The 19,913-nt window shown below is 40.5% G+C and overlaps 1 protein-coding gene across 6 annotated transcripts in view; it reads right to left on the reverse strand.

The window, feature by feature from the left end:
• Positions 1-19,913, reverse strand: part of FARP1 (FERM, ARH/RhoGEF and pleckstrin domain protein 1) — a 202,810-nt gene that overhangs the window by 55,226 nt on the left and 127,671 nt on the right. For all 6 annotated transcript variants that reach the window (XM_064712416.1, XM_064712405.1, XM_064712421.1 and 3 more), the window contains 6 exons: positions 14,230-14,334; positions 9,638-9,680; positions 8,459-8,537; positions 5,961-6,058; positions 1,409-1,523; positions 94-241 (listed from right to left, as the gene is read on the reverse strand). In XM_064712416.1, coding sequence (XP_064568486.1) covers positions 94-241; positions 1,409-1,523; positions 5,961-6,058; positions 8,459-8,537; positions 9,638-9,680; positions 14,230-14,334 — 588 coding nt within the window. The remainder of the gene's footprint in view (positions 1-93; positions 242-1,408; positions 1,524-5,960; positions 6,059-8,458; positions 8,538-9,637; positions 9,681-14,229; positions 14,335-19,913) is intronic.

Genomic DNA, 19,913 nt, shown 5'->3' on the forward strand with positions numbered 1-19,913 from the left:
CCAACTGAATACTTGTAGACCTGGCTGAGTTCCTGAATTCTTACTACTGTCAGAAATCTCTCTGCCTTATGAAGTACAAAATCATGCTCTAACCTGAAACACCAGAATGCCTGTGTTGGCAACAGCCAGGTTGATTTTTGTCCCCTCCCTGTCCTTGGCTGGGTGCAGGCGTATCCCGTACATCTCCAGCCGACGGGCAATCTCCAACAGCTGGAAGTCAGACTCTGCTGGTGTCTGTCCCCTAGAGAAAGAAAACAGAGAACACTCACAAGCCTGTCACACCTTTTAATAGAGATCAAGAGGTCCTCCAGAGAACAAAGAGACATTTGATCAAAGAGACTGAAAACTGTCAGAGGTGTAATGTCTGTTTGGTTTTTCTACATCCCCAGACTTTTATCAGCTAGAACAACAACTTACTCTAAACAAATATCAAAGAATACACAGATTTTACAGTCTATTATAAATTTTGATTTATAAATTTTTGCTCCAATTCTGAGACACCTGATACAGATAGATTTTAAACCATTAGCTCTAACAGAATTTACTACCTCCCTTTGTTTTTTCCACTAGAAGACATGCCATATTCCTAAAAAAATAATTAATGGAAGCACGTAATGATGCTATTCATTGTAAAAGTGATTGTAATACCAAAATGAAATAAAACAGAAGGCATGAAAACCTTACCATAAATGTTGTGATAAGCATCATCATCATTAATTGTGATGAAATTATGCAAAGCTTTGATTTGACTGCCATAGAAATCACTAACACTGACGTATTACTCAACCTAGTTCAAAAATAAAACTGTTCACATCTTGAAGTGTTCTTGACAGCTAAAAAAATACTTTTCTAAGCCTTATTGGTACTTCTGTTCACCATCTTGCTAGTACAGGTTTTTTTCTCCAGACATTAGGTTACCAATTTGCACCATTATCTTGAATTCTCTTCTCCCATGATTCTGCAAATACTCCATGCTTTTCCTAAAACTATCACTACACCCCTTCTTCAACCTATCTCAAAATACAGCATGGAAAGGTTGAAATGCAACATTCAGTGTCCTTGAAACCAAAGGACTACTGTCAGAAGTGCCTGACTGATCAGTTGTGATTTGCAATCATACCTGCATGCACAAAATCAGCAGTAAAGCATTTTGTATGAAATAGACTGTAAAATAACAGCACGCTTGAATGAATATCGAATCAACTGTGCTTTAAACATCTTGTTATGATGATGGGAAAAAGGCAGGAGTAACCTTCAGAAAGTTCATAGGCTTTAACAGTTTTTGAGAAGCAACCTTTGAGAAACTCAGAGGTCCAAAGCTCTTTTGTACTTCAGATCTAGCATATACTTACCACTAGAACTACTCTACAGGGAAAGAAGGCCAATAACAAAACCAAAAAAGTCTTACATGTGGTTACGGTGAAATTCCATGATTTTGTCTTCTAGTGCTTCTTGATGAGGTATATACTTGTTCTTCGCTAAGTGTTCACGATCTATGGTTTCATCAAAATCCCCAATCTCAGCTGTGGAGAATTTCAAGAGGAGTCTGTTAAAGCACCACATTACATCTGAATAATCCGGTCAATCCAGAAGCCCCTGACAGCTGGGAGGAGGGCAGAGAAGCAAACATAGTTCCTTGCAACCTGTGCCATGGTTTTATACATGCATTCAGATTCCCAGTACATTATCTTCCACACATTACTCTCTTCTCCGCTGTGTCAGTATTTGATGTGTGAGAGGAAACCCCAGGATTTCTCCCATCTACCACAACTAAGTAAGTTGTTGCATGTCAGCTGAAGAGATGAAGCCATCAGTGCTACCTTGGCTTGCGTGGGGGATAAGGGCAGGGCTAACAGGGAGGGCAGCACTAACTGAGCAGAATTCATCCATCTCTCTCACACTCTCTCATGGTGCTCAGGTGCCTCTCCATGGAGCAGCCAAGCACCATCTTCCTCTCCAGGCCCATGCTCCCCATGGTAACCTTTGAGAGAAAGTCAGAAAGATGGTTCTGTTTGCTTGTTTGAACACTAGCTTGTAATCCACCTCATGAGATTATGAAACATTTGTCTTCCTCTAATTCTGCAGCAGTTTGAGACACATTCTGTCTCCCTCCTCCTCAAAGCTGCTCCCATCTGCTGCAGTTATTCAACACTGTGTGTGCAACAGTATGGCACACCCACCTTCCATTTTGCAGTCCATTCAGTGAAATTTCCTTTTTTTGGCAGGTGTGGGGGTGAGGGGCAGGCAATCTATCTGTGGGTGCCAAATTACTATCTTGTTGCCTGCTATTCTTGGAATGTCTCTGAAAAATCCTGCTATTAGTTTTTTCACTGAACAGGCATAGCAGCTTCTGCCTGCAAACCTGATGGAGTAATAGCAACATTGCTGCAACAAAGGCTGCTACCTTGGTAACGCCAGGGAAATTAAAATGCAGTGCCCTGCATTTTAAAATTAAAAGCAGGATGCAGTCAGACACGTTGTTGCACAGCTGACCCAGGATATGACAGACCCATGCTCAGATACACCTGCTTCACCCATGTAAATGAACCCTTGATCCAGTTCTGCTCAAACTAAGTCTGTTCAGAACAAGGAAAGGCTTCAGATCACATTTAAAACACTGTATTTCTGACAATCTGGGATCAGATGTACCTTAAATGCACAGGGGAAGCAATAGCCTGTGCAGGCACTGAAAATGAGGAACCAAAGCATCTGTGAATGACAGAACAGTAGTTTTTTTGACCCAAACTGCCTGCAGACACACGATGACATTTTTGACTTTGAAGGTCAGAGGTGGAAAAGAGTTGAAAACTGACACTGTCTGATTTACACCTCCTCATTCACCCCATCTGCTCTCAATCATTCCTTAAAATGGTAGAAATACTACACAACCTTTGAGAATTTCCTTTTTAAAAACTGTCCCATTGGTCCCCATCTCAGAAACGGCTCTCTGCTTCCAGTTTTACTCATCCCAGTCTCAAAAATCTTCAGGGTGTGTTTTTAATCCTACCTCAAATAAATGGCAAGTTTCTGTTCTTTAATGAAGCTATAAGCCCACCTAAGTTTGCAAGTTTGCAACATCTCAAATAATATGGGCCTGGACTCTTCAAAATGCAATTCAAAACCCCTATGTCCGTGTACACAGATGAGCTTAACACACCTCCTGTAGGGCTTTCTTCAGAGTCAACACTACAGAAGACAAGTTCTTTAACTCTACATTATTTTTAAAATGTTATCATTTTTCAACTGCTAATCCTTTATCAAATTTGTTTTCCTGGCTTTCAAGTTACTTCTGAATTTGTTCTCTCTGACCTCGTACTCAACAAGCTTTTATTTACCACTTACTCTCCTTTTCCACCTTGAATAACTTTCTAGTAGCACTCCATCGAGAATGAGAGGAAATTATATTGCAAATATTGTCAGCCTCACGCATAACTATTCTTAAAAAACTTTTCATGTGATTTAGCCAGACATATTTACACTGCTGATATTTTTTCTCTTACCTGGCCAGTGCATTACACCATGCTGTATTCTGCCTGCATTAGCACTTCTGATACATCTAATGTTTTGTATTTCAGCTCTTTTCCTCTTATGACAGAATTATATAATTGCTTCCTTTGGAAATGACCTCTAAGACCACCAAGTCCAACTGCTAACCCAGCACTGCCAAGTCCACCAGCAACCATGACCCCAAGTGCCACATCTACACATCTCTTTACCTCCAGGGATGGTGACTCTACCACTTCCTGGAGAAGCCGATTCCAATGCTTAAATTTCTTATTTCCGTGAAGAAAATTTTCCTAGTATCCAACCTAAAGCTTCCCTGGCACAACTTGAGGCCATTTCCTCTTGTCCTGTCACTTGCTACCTGGGGAAGAGGGTGACCTTCACCTGGCTACAACCTCCTGTCAGGCAATTGTAGAGAACAATAAGGCCTCCCCAATCCTCCTTTTCTCCAGGCTAAACCACCTCAGCTCCCTCAGCTACTCCTAATAAGACCTTTGCTCCAGAACCTTCCCCAGCTTCCTTGCCCTTGTCTGGACCCACTCTAGCACCTGAATGTCTTTCTGAGGGACACAAAACTGGACACAGGATTCGAGGTGTGGCCTCACCAATGCTGAGTACAGGGGGACAGACATTGACAGCTCTGGTCCTGCTGGCCACACTGTCCAGGGTGACACTGGCCTTCTTGGCAACCTGGGCACACTCTGGCTCATGGTCAGTCCATCTTCATACCTCACACACTCACTGTAGTGCATTGTTTGCAGTATCCAAATGTCCTCTCACTTCTAGCACTTTCGACAATGCTTTTGAGGCAGTTTTAAATTGAATGTTTCAAATAAAAAAATCATTCTGTAATATACATGCTAATTTAGCAGAAACCTATTTGCTGTCATATTGTGATTTTTATGATAAGTAACAGTATATAACATTGACATAAGCTTACATACATAATATATGGGCCTCCTGGAATCAGATATTCCCCATGGAAACCACTCACTGGCACAGCATTAGTAAGACATACAATAACTAACCTGCATTCTCAATCTTTCCCTTTTGATACCATACTCTTATCATCTGTTCGCTCTGATTTTTATTGCAGACAAATACATAATATTTATTTTGCTATTGAAAAAAAAGCTAGAGACAAAATAAATAAAGACAGCCATGCCAGTAAGATACAGTTATGGACTCTCACCAGAGAAAATTTTCACAGAAAAATGTTCATGAGACACAAGACAGAGAAATAAAAAGGCCAACTGCAAACTTCCAGGAGAGTTTCCTAGCAAATATGATCATAAATCAATATCTCAAATGAAGAGAGACACATGCATTAGGGTGTCTGAGCCTCAACATCTTTCTTTGGTGCACAGATATCAAAGAGAGTTAGAACTAGCTTAACTGAGAAAAGAAATACAGCTGGATTGCTGGACACTGTAGCAGGAAAAAAGAAGAGACAAGAACCTCACTAGTCAAGGATTTTATTTTTTTAAGTCTGTGCTGCCCAAATACTCCAATTTAAAATGGTATGAGGACTACAGAATTTCACACCACCTTACTGCTACTCAGTCCCACTGGTCAATGATGACCACAGCAAACAGAACTATAAAATACCTGCCTTTCCAACAGCAATTGATGAGAAACTGCCCTAACACTCCAACAGAGTATGGCAAAGAACCATGAGATTTATCTGCTCACCTCCAAAGAGCTTCCAAATGTCTTTGCTGACTGCATTTTTCATACAATAGCATTTCAGTGCAAGTACCCAATATGGAATTGTACAAGGACCATGCAAAACAATGTCTATTACAACCATTATACTTGCTGTTAAGTGGTTTTTCCTAATGTTATTTTCAAGATGAGTATCCATAAAGTCTTGAAAGGGAAAACATATACTGTCTTTCAAGTGATGTGGAAGCCAAAAGAAGCTCTGATGTCATGAACAAAATTAATGTATGATTCTACTGGACAGTGTTATTGTGCATACTTTGCAATTAAAAAAAAAAAAAAAAGGCTTCAAATCTATTGTTTTCTTTTCTTCCCTATCAGTTTCCTCTTAGGACTGTGATTTAGTCTGGCATTCTAAGCATGTTTATTTAGAACATTCTCCAGACAGCATACAGATCTCCAGGAATTTGAATACCCTACTGACATGATGCAAAGTATAATAAAACAGTATTTCAGTAGAATTCAACGTGTTTGCCACTGCCCACAAAGTCTACTTTTTAAATGATCTTTGGCAGCCTATCAAATGCTTTGGAATTCAAATCCAGTGACCAGAAATTCTTCTTTTTTTGAAATAGTAAATTATCTGTATTTGAATGCCATTACACAGAGCTACAATAAATTGTCAATATGGCTTAAACCTGTCCCTACAGCAGCTACAAGCAGGTAAACCTGCAAAGCATGTCCAACCAAGCATCCTTTTTATCCATCTGGAAAGAAGAAAAAAGAGAACTTACACTGTACTATATGTGAGATTAGGAGGGCAGTGCTGGTATCATTACATGTTAGCCTTCCCTCTGCCAGGTCCTGCTTCACTTGCAATGCAAATAGGTACCTGCAAAATAAAAGTGAACAAAGAGTCACACAAAGCAGGAGGGAAAGAGGGGAAAGTATCCCAATTCTGGCTTTGACTGCACCTTCTCTTCACACTTTGGAATCTACAGAAGTGATCTGAATTACTTAAGTTATAGGGCAAATAAAACACAACAGATAGTGTATTACTGCCATTAGAGCTGTGCATAGTGGCTGCTTTGAAGAACCAAGATATCTCTCTTTTTCTCTCTTCCTCCTTCCATTTGGAACCAGAGCAATGAGATTTGACAGTGCTAGAAAACGTGACAGCTATTCAGTATTCAGCAAGAGATAATGCAGCTGCTTCTAACCATGAAGAAATGACAGATAAACCAGCGATTGAGAGTTATCAGTTGTTTTTTGCAGAATACAAAGTGAACTCTAAACTTCCACCTTGGCACTCACTTGGGAATGAGGCACAAAATCTTGATCAAACTACTCTAGCTAGCTCTGATACCTTTGTGCCCTTAATATCTGTCCATGTACCAGCCCTTTCTAACATTGCCTCCAAACCACTTCAGACATGCAGGGCAATACTACACTGCCAGCTTAAATGCAGAGACAACAGAAGTCCAAGACATTATTTAATCCTTTAAATTTTTTCTAGCTTCAACAGAAATTGGCTTAGTTCCACTCAGTATCCAATTTTTTCCCCCAAAAAAGAAGAGCTAGCAATAGGCTAGCTGGTACGAAACCTGAAGTGGTGAGACACACCTGAACAAGCCTTCCAAAGACTGCAGCTCCTCTGGAGAACTCATACTAGGATCTCAATAATTTTAATAAGACTAGATTTTAAGAGATTTAGACAAAAGCTGTCATTTGAACAGTGAGTTTCAGAATGAGAATATGTAGCTGCACGAAATGAAAAGGGCAAGCTGATTTGAGGAGTACAGAAAAGTACTTTGTGTGTATGTACTGAAATAATACAGCAGATATACCTAACATCCTTTTGAAACCTGCAGACATCTGTCTACCCATACAAAGTTCACCCTGGTGGAGGAATATAGCACAAAAATTTTAGAGTCTTTTCTTCTTCAAGTGATGAAGCTGTTCCCCACGGACATGCTTTCACATCCTACACACTGCCATCTATATCTATTCAAGTCCCTTAGCATACATATTTAAAATCTAACAAAAAAAAGTCATTGGGATTAAGAGACACATCTTCAGGTACATACAGAGATCACCAAAAATTAATTTTCAGTTCACATAGTAAGAAACAGATATGCAGAGTGTCTATTCAGAAACAGAAATGTGTCATTAATAATGTTGTGAGTTTTCACTCATTCTTTTATTCTTTTCACTCTTTCATTTAGTCTTTGCCAAGTAAATAATCCTTCTTCCCACCCCACATTTCTACTTTTCTCTTTCCAGGCAATCAAGTAATATCAATTATTTATTTTTTTCTATTCCAATGCTCTATTGCCAAAATAAAAACACTACAAAGATAAACAGTGAACATCACAAAAGTAGACTTGTTCTTTATAAAGCAAGTCATAAGGACACCAGAGTTCTCTGCAAAAGAGGACTCTGTCTTCTGAGTAGATTGGAAATAAAAAATAAACACGAATATTCTGAATCAGAATGGAAACATGTAATTAAAAGCTAATAATATTGTAGACCAGAAAAAGAGTGAAAAGTTGCAATGAAGAAATACTGCAACAAAGCAATGTTTCTGACCATAAATGAAGGACCTGCTAGTAAAAAAAGAACCTCAACGGGTCCCTCATATACATATTTGCTCGCAGAGAACTAGGAGTTTTTGTGCCAATACAGTATGAAATTCTAAGCTTAAATGAAGTTTTTGAAAAGCATTTAAACATTAGTATTAAGGTACTCTGTCTGCATGTGTGTATCTTTCTCTACATTCTTATTTTTCATTTTATTCCTTCTCCTTTGCATTTCTCCATCTCCAAAGTCACACTTCCACCTGTGCAGACCTTTGGTATTTGTGCTGGTTATACAGACAGGGTCCAATGCTGCTGCAAATCAGCAATTCCCACAAAACAGCTCTCTCCCAAATGGCGGTGCACAGTCACACATGTCCCTTGGCAGAGGGGCACCTCAGGGTGCCCATACATTACTTGATCATGCCAAACAGAGAACCCTGGTGCCAAATTGACTTTTCTTGGGGTTAGTAAAGCTCTCCCAGGACTCCACATCCAAGGATGCAAAGGACTCCTGCACTTTGCAGAACCTCTCAGCACAGACTGCAGCTGAATCTTAGGGCTTGTTTTTTCAGGTGCATTCAAGGCTGGGACAAATAACACCAAGCTAAAAGTAAGAGGCAGTCATCACTCCTCACCCAGACATCTCAAATTCCATATTCTCCCCTCTGTCCATGGGAGATTTAACAAGAAGAAATAGTCACACAGCTACTAACCTTGTCAGTTCCTCCTGCAGCTGAGCATGGTCGGGTGGGAAGAATTTTACCACAAACTTTACAACAACATGCTTCGGTCCTAGGGAAAATGGCAAAGGAAGTTAACAAACATCAATAACATGCTGGCCAAATATGCACAATGATGTACAAGGGGTGATTCACATCACCTGCAGTGCATACAGACATGCTAACCTCGTGTCCTTTGTTAGTATGCAGGATATTTGGAAACTGCCCAATAAAATTTACACATAATAAAAGAGAACAGTAACTTGGTCAAGGGCTACTCTGCCAAAACCAAGTATGTTTTTAGCAATTACATCAGTTGATACAGTAAAATATATGTGTATCTACTTTCCTTGCTTCAGAACAGGAGGGAGCTAAAATACACTCTACTTTTGAAGACCACTAGCAAATTTCTATTTCTGTTTTAAGAACAGCAGATTCGTTCCAATTCTTACAAGTATGACCAGTGACAAAAGGACCAATGCATCCTGTCTTGTGAGAGAGAGGAGCTGCCAGACCATACACTCACACTAATATGACCAGAAAAACACCTAGAAAAACTGAATCGCAATGGCAAAGCTCCATAAATTAAGAACTTGGCTGATCATTGACAGAGAAAGAAAATAATCAGAACCTTCCCTGTTCACTTCTACTCTTTGCAGAGCTGGTGGCTATTTACGATTTCCTGTTCTTTCCTACCACCCACTGTAGCTTCCCTCATCCCAACTTTTTCCTCCTCTTGGTCTCCAAACACCCCAGGTTCTGCAGAAATCCCCACTCAGCTGTAATACATCTGCCAGCTCCTTCCCAGTAATACAGTCTTCCTGTTGTTCTCCTTCTGTTCTGATTCCTGTTACTACCAGCCAGCACCGTGTATTCTTTTAGCCCTTCCCTTACTGCACTCTTTTTCTTCACAAAGCTGTTCCCTCCATTCCCCCCACTGCCTCCCCCAGTGACTGACTGAACCCCAGCCTCCTTTGGCGTGGGGTCAGCCTGTTCATCTGCTCATGTGACACAACTTCACAGGTACATCTTTTAAGGACAGGCTAGGATCAGAAAATAATTCCAGCAACACAGTGCAGAAGGCTGAGAACATAAAGATTGCAACCAACAGAGTCCCAATTTATTCAAGTACTCTCAGACTGAGGAAAGAAATGTCAACAAGGAAGTACTTACTTCTAATCTGTTTCATAACAGGCTTCAAAAGATCGAGCCACACCTGAAAACAAAAGAAGGTGGTGTTATCATATCCAAACAAGCTACCAGGGGAGCATTTTTAATTGCAATGCCTAGATTATCAGTCACCTATTTATTCTTTCCAGTGTGGTCATTATGCTTTCCTTAATTACATATGGTGGATTTTCTCTCCAAAATTCTGGGAGATGCTCAGGAAACAGCACTGTGAATGGGCACAGCTTTCAAAGCAGTAGAGATCCAGAGAGCTGGGAAATAGTGAGGAAATCTCCCCCTCACTTGTCCCTGACACCAACAATCCCAGCACATGTATGTGGTCAGGAGCCATTAGTTTTGTGGAAAAAACAACTGAAATGAGGAGTTTAGGAAAAGACAGTCCTATATTGTCATTGAGCTCCAAACCCTGAATGATCTTGAGAAAGGGAAGTGAATAGAGCTGGTGCTTGCCTAAGAGGCTGGGAATGCTGGAAAAATGGAGAAATGAGATGGCAGCAGCCTAACCCAATTCCTGGGGGACCCAGGAATCCCCGTGTGAGGTCTGGCCATAAATATGGAGCTCTGTTGCTGAGCCCCATGGAGGTGAAGGAGGCTCCCTCCCATCACCTGCAGGAGGAATGTCCTCTCAGATCACAGGTGTGAGCAGACAAAAGGACAAGGCATGGGAGGGAGAAAGCATACTTTTGAGCTATGGAACATCTTCTCTTTTCTATAAACCTGGGAAATTCAGGCCCAAGCATTCTTAACTGGGGACAGTGTAACTTCTGCATGTAGTTCACTTGACAGCCCATTTTCCAGGACAGTGTGTGGGTCATCCCTTCAGCTTCCAAAAGCAAAGCAGTGGGTGGAAATGCAGTTTTGAGAGCCTACCCCCCCCCCCCCCCCCATCCTGCAGTCTCAATCAGAAAGGCTGGAGCAAAATGTTACAGAAAGCCAAGGGACAATCATGCTGAAGGTAAAAGCCAGATGATTCACAGGGCCTGGAGACAGCTCATAGCCCTCAGCTGGTAACAACCCATGCCCATGATTTATATTTTGTTATCTCACTAAATTGCCCAAAGCTTCCCTTGAAGACATCTGGAACTTGTGGAAGAACACCCTACAACTATCACAAAGGTCAAAGCCATTAAAAACCAAATTAATTGAGTCTTCCTCTAGAAAAATAGTATGTATTAGAATTATTACTTCTTTGACCTTTAGTAATTTTAGATTATGCAGAGATTGAAACATATTCAAAATATCCATTTCCCAAAATCACCTGAGAAGCCAGACAGGAGCAGGCCTGTATCACTGCTGTAACTGCTCCAATGCCATGTGCCATTTTTATTATTACTAATATGGGGATTCCAGTTAGCAGAGACCTCACAGCCCTGCTCTTTCCCATGCACTAATGTTACTCAATGGAATTCTTCTTATGTTTCTCAGTCTAGGAAAGTCTTCTTCTTTTGTTTCAGAGGTTAAAGAAACTTGGTTATCCAAGAACAGCAATACAGTTTTTAATCACATGTTAAACTGGCCCTGACACACTTTGGCACTTGAATAACTTAAAACTGTTTTGTTTCAGAAAGTTCACACGTGCATAATCTGCAACAAAGGTCAGGGACTTTGCCAAGTTTAATGAGAGGGAGAAAAGACACCTTGAATATGAAATAACCAATTTACAGGATTAGGAGAATAATGTATTTTACTTGATGCCAAAAACAAACAAACAAACAAAGCACAAAACCCTCAAACAAACAAACAAACCCACAGAAGACCCACCAAAATAAACCCCCAAAAACCCCCTCTCTTCTCTACAGAGGTGGTTTATGGTACAGCATGAGCACACAAGTGCACCATTCCTCTTCCTCTCCCTACTTTCCCAGTCATCCTACAAGCAAGTAACAACATCCTTGAACAGACTGCTGGAACTGCAAATGCATGTAGTGAGAAAGATGGGGCAAAATGTCAATGTCACCACAATGTCACCAAAACCCAAGCAATCAAAACTTCTGCATCATGCATCTCCCACACTGTACCCAAACACCATCAATCTGAGACTGCTTTATAAACTGGAAAGGAAAACTAATGCGAGGACTTAATTAAGATGAATGTTTTTCATTTTCCCCAGAACTACAAGGCTAGGTTATTTATTTGTTAAACAAAGGCTGGCATTCCATGATGGTGACCAGATTTCAGCAGCTGGAGAACTGAGGCAGACATCAAGTGTGCTGAAACCCCAGGCTTGGCGACAGTGCCTCGTTTTTCTCCTTGTCCCAGCAGGAAGTGGAGCACTCAGACCCTCCACAATCATCTCCCATGCACATCTTGTCTGCTCCAAGCATGGCATGCTTGAATGTACACAGCTCCTAGGCAACTTGACATACCACTGTCAATATGTCAGATATGAGATCTGGAGCCTTGCATGTTGAAATAAACACAGCCAAATTGTGAATATACGACTTCACATACATATGATTACATCCAAACAAATATGCTCTAAATATTTATTTTTCCTTTTACATTTCCCTCTGCACTGGAAAAGCAACTCATTCTCTTCAGATGATATGAATATAAAATATGCATGTGTGGTTTATTTCTCAGACATACCATTAACTGCAGGGATTTTTACTTGCACAATGCCTGATTCTACATTATGGCCTTTATGAAACTCAGAAATTTTTAAATCCCAAGGGAACATTCACCTCAATTGAATCATATAAACTGGTTACAATAAGTTAAGTGTAAATAATACTGCTGCTCCACATTGAAACAACAATTCATAATCAAATCTGCTTCAGAGTTCCTGTGAGATGCTTTCAGGTGGCTGAAGGCATTAATTCCACTGAATTTCACCATTCTTGGGGCACAGCTGAATAGATATGGGCAAGGTCTGTGGAGCTCCCCATTTTTCAGAAGCAAAGACTGGACCAACCAGCAAGAACATGGACTGGTGCTCCCAGATATTTGGCTGGTACTTCCCTTTCCAAGAGTAGGGGCCAGCTGAGTTACCAAGCTCAATACATGGATTTTCCTTCAGGTCAAACTGGCACTGTGCTTCAGGGGGTTTGTCCACCTTCCTCTTCCTCAGAGCCCTGCATCCCCCCCCGTGATTGTCTGGACATGTTTCCAGCCAGTCAATTCCTGCCACCCTGAGGGCCTCAGGCAGCAGCAGCACCTCAATCTCTCCTGTGCTCTGCCTCAAGCAAATAAACCACTTTGTTTTCACAAGACTGAAAACTGTTAGTTTGCTTCAGGTCTCTTAGTAAAATGCAGACAGTCATCTATTTAAAACTTAATGACCTGTGAAGTAGAGAGGTTGATCAAATGACCTTCTCTGTTTTCTAGAAAACTAAAAAGCAACTCTATATACAAAAGATGTTAGGATTTGTTTCAGTTTTACGTACATACATCAATAATGCCAGAATGCCATTATTAACACAGCTACATGGACCCTCTGCTGCAATGGTACTGCACAGTTGCACTGTTGAGAAAAGTTACATTAAGCTCTCAAGTTACCTCAAGCATTAGCCAAGGGTATCTGGCAGAATGCTAACCCTTCCAGTGAACTGTGTTTTATGTAATTCCAGCAGCACACTGTGAAGCAGATCCCTTCTAAAGATTGACATCCATTTAAAAAAGAATCCTGTTCAATTATAGTTAGCCTAGAACACTATGACTACTAGCATTCTGTTTAATGTCTATTGTCTAATGTCTGTGCCTGCACTAAGGCATGACAGGCAAGATTCCTACTGTTAATTTCATCAAGAAATATTGTTCCTTTTACATATTTTAGCTAGATGAAAAGAACACAGATTTTTTTTTAATCAATTGCCCAAAACCATCTCTTCTAGGTCATCCAGGCTACTGGTGCAAATTCACCCAACAGGTTAGAAATCCAATGTACATCAGAATGTACTAGGAAAGCAATCCAGGTAACTAGCACTCGTGCTAGTGGGTTACATGATAAGTCTAAAATAAAACAAACTTCAAAAAGGAAATCATTAAAGACTAAGAAGTCATCAGCCTATGGCTTTCTCTGGTACATGATATGGGCAGTGCAATGCCTGAACTGATCTCAGATTCCTGAATGTCAGGACCAGCCAGTACCACACAGCTCCCATCCATCTTTGGGGCTGTCCTTGGATTTGCTTTCCTTTTTACTAACCTTGCAATAGTTTATCTATCCCTTTTCTTACCCCATAATGTTTTTCATGAACTCTGTCACAATCATTGCAACTTTTCTATCAGCAGAGAAAGTTTATTTCTGCACTCCAAATCAAGCAGGACTATAAAATCAAGAGTTGAGGCTCTGTAACAGTCCAGCCTTTGGCTTCTGTACAGCAACTTAGAAAAACAAAACACTTTCCCAACTTGTGCCTGAATTAGCCATTACTTTCAATGCAGATGAAATCTGACAGGAATAATCAGGTTTTAAAAACATTTCTTCAACTCCACTAGGCAAGAACAATTCCTTTTTAGAAGTCCTTTCCCTTTTGAAGACTGAGGATTAAATGTATCTTACAAGTAAGGAGCAGAAGGAGAGAAAACAGTGTGCATGCAGATGAAAACCAGCTGAAAATGATCCTTTTACATACCATCATCTTTTTATGATCTGGAAATTCAAGGCCAAAATAGTCGCCTTCAACAAGGTTGAGGTGGTTGCAAACAGCATCATGCAAAACTTTCCCTGGAGCTCTTTGCTGTAAGAAGAAAACAAAGCCTAGGGTTACAAAGATGCTTTTAATTAGTGGCAGAAAAATTATTATGCTAAGAAATTATTCAGCAAACAACACTGCCAAAACTGTTTACAAAACCAGTGGATATTACAATCATACCCAAGGGCAGTGGACAATAATTACAATAGTTTTAAAGCTAAAGACTATATCCATCCATCCATGCATGGCAGCTCCAAATCCATCTTTAGTCCATTTTTATTTTTTGAGGGAAAAGTACTGTGAAATACAAGAGGGGGACTTGGGATACAGTTTTCTTATGCCTACCAAGGCTTATTCCTGCTGTGAATTCTTATTTTATCCCACAGCCCTTCAAGTGGTGTCAGGTGGTGCATGTACATCTGTGTACAACACACGGAAACCAGGATGTTCTCCTGGCTTACAAAACTCCAAGGACTAAGGCTTTGCTCAATGCTGCTTGATATGCAACAGGCTCAAGCCCTGGGTTCTGACTTCCTATGTGCTTATCCCAAGCTGGGAGGCACTGAGGCTGCTCCAGGTCTGTCTGTGCTACCCTGGCAGAGCTGGCAAGTAATTTGGAGGAGTCAAACACACTGAAAGCCTTCCCACTTCCCTCTATACAGACCAGATGTTCTAGCCCAATATTAGCTCTCAGAGCCACTGCTCTGCTGATTGTAAGGATTCTTTTCATCAGCCCATCCATTAAATCCACACCTGCAGAAAATACTACAAATTACAGTTCACCAGCAAGTCTTCTGCAAAAACCCATCTCTGTATAAAAAAGCCAATCACTGAAATCAAATATTTTTGTTCCTTGGACAAATGCACCTATTTTAACTCAAGAGGCACTGAAACACAGGTCTACATTCACTTCAGAACAAATAATAATCCATTAAATTGCACAAACCCTGCTGTTACAAGAGAACAATCACATCCTGGATTTGCACTCAACCTATAGACTGGTGCCCTCCCTTTCAGCCCAGTAAATAATAGAGTAGAACGAAACAGTAGTAACCAAGTGAAGAAAAGACAACCATTACAACAGGTGGGCAGGCCAGCTCAGAGCTTGAGCCCAGGCCCTGGCATCTCCAGGCACTGCCCAGACCAACAGTTTACTTGAGAGTGGGCAGCTGCTCAATCCCACCCCCTCCCAAAAGCATCATAACGCAGTCTGATCTCTGTTTCACTGGGATACCACAAAATAAAGACAGGCTTTTCCCAACCAGAGTAATACCCTAGGTGGGAAAAGCATCTTTCCAAAGGTACTTTATCTAACATTCTCTAATATGAACTGTGAAAAGTACATAAGCAGTAGTCAGGCTTACACCAGAGAAACCAAATTGATGATGTTTTTCTAGGGAAAGCACATTTTCTAGGATGTATGTGCTACCAGAGCAGCACTGTCACCCTGGTCATGCGTGACACAATGACTGAACCCTTCAATGCTGGCTGGTTTTGAAAGTCTGAAGGGAAGAGCCAAGCTCACTTCTCCAAAAACTTGCTGAACAGGTTTTTACCCAACATATTCCCAGTGCTTCTGAGAGACCTGAGCCACCAGGAAGCAATATGCATTCAAGCTATTAACTGTTTGATAGTATTTGGTGTAGCAAACATTAGCCTTGTGAATACTTTAAAAAAAAATTAAAGAACAATCACTGATAAAAGTACTAATTTTTTAAGCATTCACTATAACCTTGCTGAAGTAATTCAGAGTAAAATGCCAAGAGGATGCAAAGAAGGAAGAGAAAAAAATCTCTGTTTTCACAGATAGAGCACTTTTGATCTGACACAATGGCATCCAAAGTAAGCCTCAAGTGCGAGTATATTTGAATACTTCATGCTCTCCACTTCATGTTCTCCAGCTTCATGAAACCAAAAGCACTCCCAGAGTTCACCACCCAGACCCAGCCTGCACTGGCCATTGTGCCTGGCATGTCAGTTCTAACAGAAAGCTTCCCACACCTTCCACTCCACCTCTACATAGGCACAAACATACACACACCATCTCAATGAAAGAGCTTCCTGCTAAGGGCGCTTCATTGGAGGCAATGCAAGAATATTAAACACATTAGGCTGAGAGTAAGAATGATATTATTTACTGCTCTGAAAACACACCTACAAATAATTTAGAAGTAAATACTCCTGCTTCCAGACTAGTCTCAGGTCTTCACAGTTTGGCTGGGGCTGCTACAGAGAGGAAGAATGTGTTTATCAGTCACCCTCACAGCAAGAAGCCTTCCTACTTCTGCACGACCAGAGGAACGGTAACATGCCAGTGAGTGTGTACATATGCCTTGCTAAAGTATTTGATGGATTTCTGTCTGACAAAGATCAAATTTAATCTTTCCTCACAGGAAAAAAAGTGTCTCTGAGTGGAGATTTCTGACCAAGAGGAAAAAAAGGCAAAGAGCCACACCACTCAACATTAGCTGAGAAGAGCCTGGCTGTCTGATCTCAGGCCATGAGTAAAAGCCTCTGATGAAAACCTGCTGAGTGTTTTCACAAAGGTTTTTTTCTTATAGGCTTTTAAACGATGGAACAGCAGTCTTGCAGTATTTATGTCACTTGGCATTTTCTCTGGAGTATGCCTCAATAAAATCAAATGCTTCTTACTCCAGTATTTGTAAATATTATTATTCTAAACTCATCTTATCTTTGATCAGTGTATCTCAAAATAAAATCTGACAGTTCCCTCACAGGAAATGCTGTGCATATAAAATCTGCTGAGATTTAGAGCCTGATGAAACTCCAGTCTTGCAGGACTAGAAGGAGAAGTACAACATCCGCAAAAGCAGGAACACACAAGGTTTCAGAGAGATCTTGAGTGTAGTTCCATGACATCCCTACTAAAAAATTTAAACACAGTAAATTAAAAGCTCAGTCCACCGGGTATGGAAGCAAAGCAGGAGTCATTCAGGGCACAGTAAACACGAGCTGACAGAGGGAGCATTCAGGAATGAGTGTGCCACACCAATGACATCATCTGAAGTCAACAGTTGTGCCTGACTTCAGCGTGGTTACAAGGCCTAGGAGAAAACACAAGTTTTCCACAGAACCTGGAAGGCATTTTCCAACCATGAAGCATGGCCCTGCTGCCGTGTCTCAGACAGCAAGTTCTAGGCAAGCTTCACTGGTTTCTGCTCCACAGCCCCATGGCAGCATCTGCCAGAGCCGGCTGCTTTCCCTGCTCCATGGCAGCACCAGTCTGCTCCATGGGGGTCACTGACACGGAAGCATGGAAGCAATGAAGGCTGGGGTCAAGTCTATACCTCCAGACCACTTGCTGCACAGGCACCACCACCCTGTGAGGCAGCAAGGGAAAGGAACCAGGAGGGCATGGTATCCTGATGGAATTCAGCTGGGGGAGGGTCACATGCAGTCCCAGGAGCAGGGAAGCACCTGCAGCAGGTGGCAGTCTCCTGCTCCCATTTCTGCTGACAGCCAGATTCCTGTACAATCAATGAAAAAATACTGCAGCTCCAGGGAGCAACTCTTCCCAGCCCAAATGAGCCATCTGAGCACACTGGCAGGGACTTCTCCTGAGCAGTACAGGTGTATCTTTTACCCTGACAACAAGGAGCCCTGACATCTGTTTGAACCATCTGAGATGAGGTGAGCCCCAGCCAGACTGATACACCAGAGAACTACTATTTTTCTCTTGATGTGGTATTTACTTATACCAAGATAATATTAGAAATTTATTACACTGAAAAGAAGCTCAATGACTTCCAGCTACACATTCTTAGTCCTTAATGCATTTTGAACTGGTCTTTCATTTAGCTCTGTGAAATCACATTTTAAAAGTAGCTTTACATTTTCAGGGAACGTCAAGTTCTAAATTATGAATAATGTGCATCATCACATTTAGCTGCAAGCTATGAAGGTACCCAGTCAAACTAGCCTGCTTTACGCATTATATATTCAATATTTTGCTGTCTTCTCATTACCTCAGTCCTACTCCATTCAGCCTCACTCTACTCCCACCAAAAACCAAAACAGTATATTGTTTATGATCTTCTAATGGTGAATATTTTAACAGGTTCAACAATTCTTTCCTGTTCTAGTAAACATCAATCCTTTTTTAAAAATATACCTCTACATACTTGTTTGGACCATTCTTTGACACAGACTGCAATACATTAAAGAAAAAAAAAAACAAAAACCAGAAAGTACATGGCTGTATGTGATAGCCATGATGCAAGATATCCAGAACTTTAAAAGAAGCATGTTTGGACACATTACACCACCTCCCACAGTTAATTCAGCAATTATTTCACTAATTATGTACCCAAAAAAAAGTATATATGTTTACGGTCAAATAGAGAAATAAAGGTTTCACCATTTTTTATCTGTTCAGTGAAATAATCTCCTATCACAGCTTAAACAAGATCTTTGATTGAAAGGTTTTTGTTTATGTGTTTGTTTTTACATTACTGAGCAGTCATACTAGCTTAAAAGAACCAAATAAAATAAACACTTTCTTCTGAACATTGAAAAATATAAGTCTGATTTTTGGTTGAAGTAAGAAATAGTTTCATGTGGAAACAAAGACTACTCTGTTCTCCTTCTCTTCTTCAAAACTGGAATGGGTCAGAAAGAAGTTTGGGTGTCTTAATTACACTTGCTTGTACTTGCTTTTGCTCATAAGAGAGAAAACAATTCCTTCATGTCAATCTTAAAGAAAAAGGTGCATTCATAATTCACACCTGCCACCACATAAAGGCAGGTGTTTCTTCCACTGATGCCCTCTTCCTATCACATTCTGGGTGCTCTAATGGTCTAAAATGAAATGTGACAATTTGGTCATGCTAAATATTTTACAAATACCTAAATACTGTATGTCACAAAGGTTAAGCACAAGGTTTAAAAATGTATTTGGTCTTTCAGGGTTAATGACCTAAAAAAATCTGTTCTACTGATCACCAAACCAGATAGCCAAATTATTTTTATACTCCAATTTAAGAACTGCATTGAAATGATTGTGAAAACTTCATTCAGTAACTTCATTACTATTCCTGAAGTCATACACAGTTGTAATCACTACTAAAAATAACAACGCTACGCTCTTAACAGCACAACTTTCTCAGTTATTTGAAACTGTTAAAAAGTGTGTACATATCTACAGTTTTGAAATGAAAGAAAACCAACCAAGAACTGTTCGTGATAAGCAAATAGTATAAAAATAACCTCACAGATGAGATTGAGCACAGGATTCTTAAACAAATAACTCTGTCAGAAATTTATACTTCAAAGAAGGCTCGAAAACTACTCACAGGAGAACAATGCTGTCAGCATCTGAAGATAAATTTTGTATGTTAAACAGTTCTCCTTACTGGCATAAAATGAAATGCATAATTCATATTTAGCAAAAGTCTATTTCCTGAAAGGTGGGGTTAAGGGCAAGAATCACTGGTCTGCGTGTTGTTGCTCTGGACCTAATACTGCCAAGACACTTGGAGACCCTCTGCCCTTCTTCTCCTCTCTCCCTTTCAAAGCGTAGGTGTTAATCCTATAGAAAGGATTAGATGACTACAAAAATAGCATTAGACCACCAGGATAGCTCTTACACCTGGGCTTGCTACTTT

This window comes from Zonotrichia leucophrys, chromosome 1 (assembly GCF_028769735.1).
Source record: "Zonotrichia leucophrys gambelii isolate GWCS_2022_RI chromosome 1, RI_Zleu_2.0, whole genome shotgun sequence".
In the NCBI taxonomy this organism is placed as follows: Eukaryota; Metazoa; Chordata; class Aves; order Passeriformes; family Passerellidae; genus Zonotrichia; species Zonotrichia leucophrys.